This window comes from Stegastes partitus, unplaced genomic scaffold (genome assembly GCF_000690725.1).
Source record: "Stegastes partitus isolate 25-593 unplaced genomic scaffold, Stegastes_partitus-1.0.2 Scaffold2586, whole genome shotgun sequence".
Classification (NCBI taxonomy): Eukaryota; Metazoa; Chordata; class Actinopteri; family Pomacentridae; genus Stegastes; species Stegastes partitus.
The window spans coordinates 11,843-13,790 of NW_007580317.1; the positions used below are offsets into that span (position 1 = coordinate 11,843).

Consider the following 1,948-nt stretch of genomic DNA (forward strand, 5'->3'; position numbering starts at 1 on the left):
CACTGATGAAGAACAATGAGTCTGCCTACAGGGAGGAAGCGCAAAGGCTGACAATGTGGTGCAGAGAAAATAACCTCACCATGAACATCAAAACAACCAAAGAACTGATAGTAGACTTCTGGAAAAAGCACACACTCCACTGCTCATCAATGGCGAGGAGGTGGAGAGGGTGAGAAGCTTCAAATTCTTGGGCACCCACATCACAGAAGATCTAAAATGGACTGTCAACACCAACATGCTGGTAAAAAAGGGACAGCGGCAGTTATACTTTCTGAGAACATTCAGGAAGACCAACCTGTCCCAACACCTGCTTGTGGCCTATTACCTCAGCACCACAGAGAGCACTGTGACTCATCCTGACATGGAACGGGAGTTGCTCTGCAGCAGACAAAAAGGTTCTTCAGCTGCACAGAGCATCACCAACTCCCAGCTACCAGCTCTGGACAAAATCTTCTGCTCTCGCTGCCTGCAGAAGTCACACAACATCATTAAGACCCCTCCCACCACTGCCCAACACCTCTTTGAGCTTGTGCGCTCTGGCAGAAGATACAGGTCCATCAAATGCTTCATAACTGAGGCCTGAATGAATGAATGAGATCCACAAATCTCCTCAACCTCCTACTTTCTGAAGGTTCAATATCATATTTACTTACAATTTTGCAAAGTGTGAAGCAGAACACGTCTGCATCTCCTCTGTTCAGTGAGCAGCAGAAGGTGAGGAACCAGCTGGGAGCAGTGAGCATCCTGGTCTGACATCTCAACAAGCTGCAAACCTGAACTGCTCATTCAGACTGACTCTAATCCATAGAGGAAGAATGAATGAGGTGGATGGTTGTTTTTAGTATTTTGTAGAGCTGGAGGAGACAGATGGTTCAGAATTGTGGAAACAATCTTTTTTTTTTCATGACCACCAAGAGCTGTGCAGCTGCCAAAAGTATACGTACACTGAATTGATGTTTATGACTTTCATGTACTTGTAGTGTCGTGGGACCAATTGGCAAAAACTGTGAATGTCTGTTTTAACCCAACTTTACAGGCACTGGTTGACCTCTCTATTATAAATAAACACTGTCAGACTGCTGTGTGTTGAATCGTCTGCGTCAACGTGAGACCAAACAGGAAGAGCAAACCCACCGCCCTCCCCCAACATCATACTTCAGCTCTATTTCAGTGTCACCCTCCTGCAGTCAGCAGCAAGTCGCTATGGAGGCTACAGCTCTCTGCTTCAGGCTCTGTGAGTTCAGCTTTCTCACTTTTATTTCAACTCTTGTTCTCTCCCACATCACAAAACTTATGGATCATTCTTTTGTTTTTCTAGTGATGCTTGAATTCCTGCTGGAGATGCACATTCAGTCAGGTTATACTCGCAGAACTGGTGAGTAACAAAGAAAAGATGCTGTTTGTAGCATAACTTCCTTTATTTTAACATTTTTGAGTCATTTCAGAAACATCTTAAATTCTTCTTTCGCTTACAGGTGCAGCTTTGCTTCGAGTCGATCCAAACAGGCTTCAGCACTTTGACTACGAGTCTTTGTCTTTTCACTGCGATGGATTCGATGGTTCCATTAATCTGAGAGGAAAACGGAACACTGAGGAGTTTCGTCCAGTATGTGAAGTCATAGAGACGTCTTCATCCTCCTGCAGGATTTCTCAAATTTATCCAACAGACATGGGAGAGTACTGGTGTGAGTCTGAAGCTGGAAAGAGAAGCAACAGAGTCGACATCACCATCACTGGTAGGTTCTTGTATTTATTTCCTTCTAAACAACCGAAGCTTCTTGTCTCCAGTGTTTTATTGTCCATCAGTGGTTGCAGATAACACCTCGTCTTTCCTCCATGTTGTCCAGCTGGTCCTGTGATCCTGGACAGTCCTGCGTTTCCTTTGTTGGAGGGAGACAACGTGACTCTGAGCTGCATGAGCAGAAAGACTTCCACCAAGCAAGCGGCA

General features: G+C 45.0%; 1 protein-coding gene across 1 annotated transcript in view; it reads left to right on the forward strand.

Annotated features, from left to right (window-relative positions):
- The first annotated feature begins 1,173 nt into the window (after nucleotides 1-1,173).
- Nucleotides 1,174-1,948, forward strand: part of LOC103375417 (low affinity immunoglobulin gamma Fc region receptor III-like) — a 2,861-nt gene continuing 2,086 nt past the window's right edge. Inside the window, exons 1-4 of the mRNA XM_008305687.1 lie at nucleotides 1,174-1,234; nucleotides 1,319-1,375; nucleotides 1,476-1,736; nucleotides 1,848-1,945. Of these exons, the coding sequence (XP_008303909.1) occupies nucleotides 1,204-1,234; nucleotides 1,319-1,375; nucleotides 1,476-1,736; nucleotides 1,848-1,945 (447 nt within the window). The 5' untranslated portion in view covers nucleotides 1,174-1,203. The remainder of the gene's footprint in view (nucleotides 1,235-1,318; nucleotides 1,376-1,475; nucleotides 1,737-1,847; nucleotides 1,946-1,948) is intronic.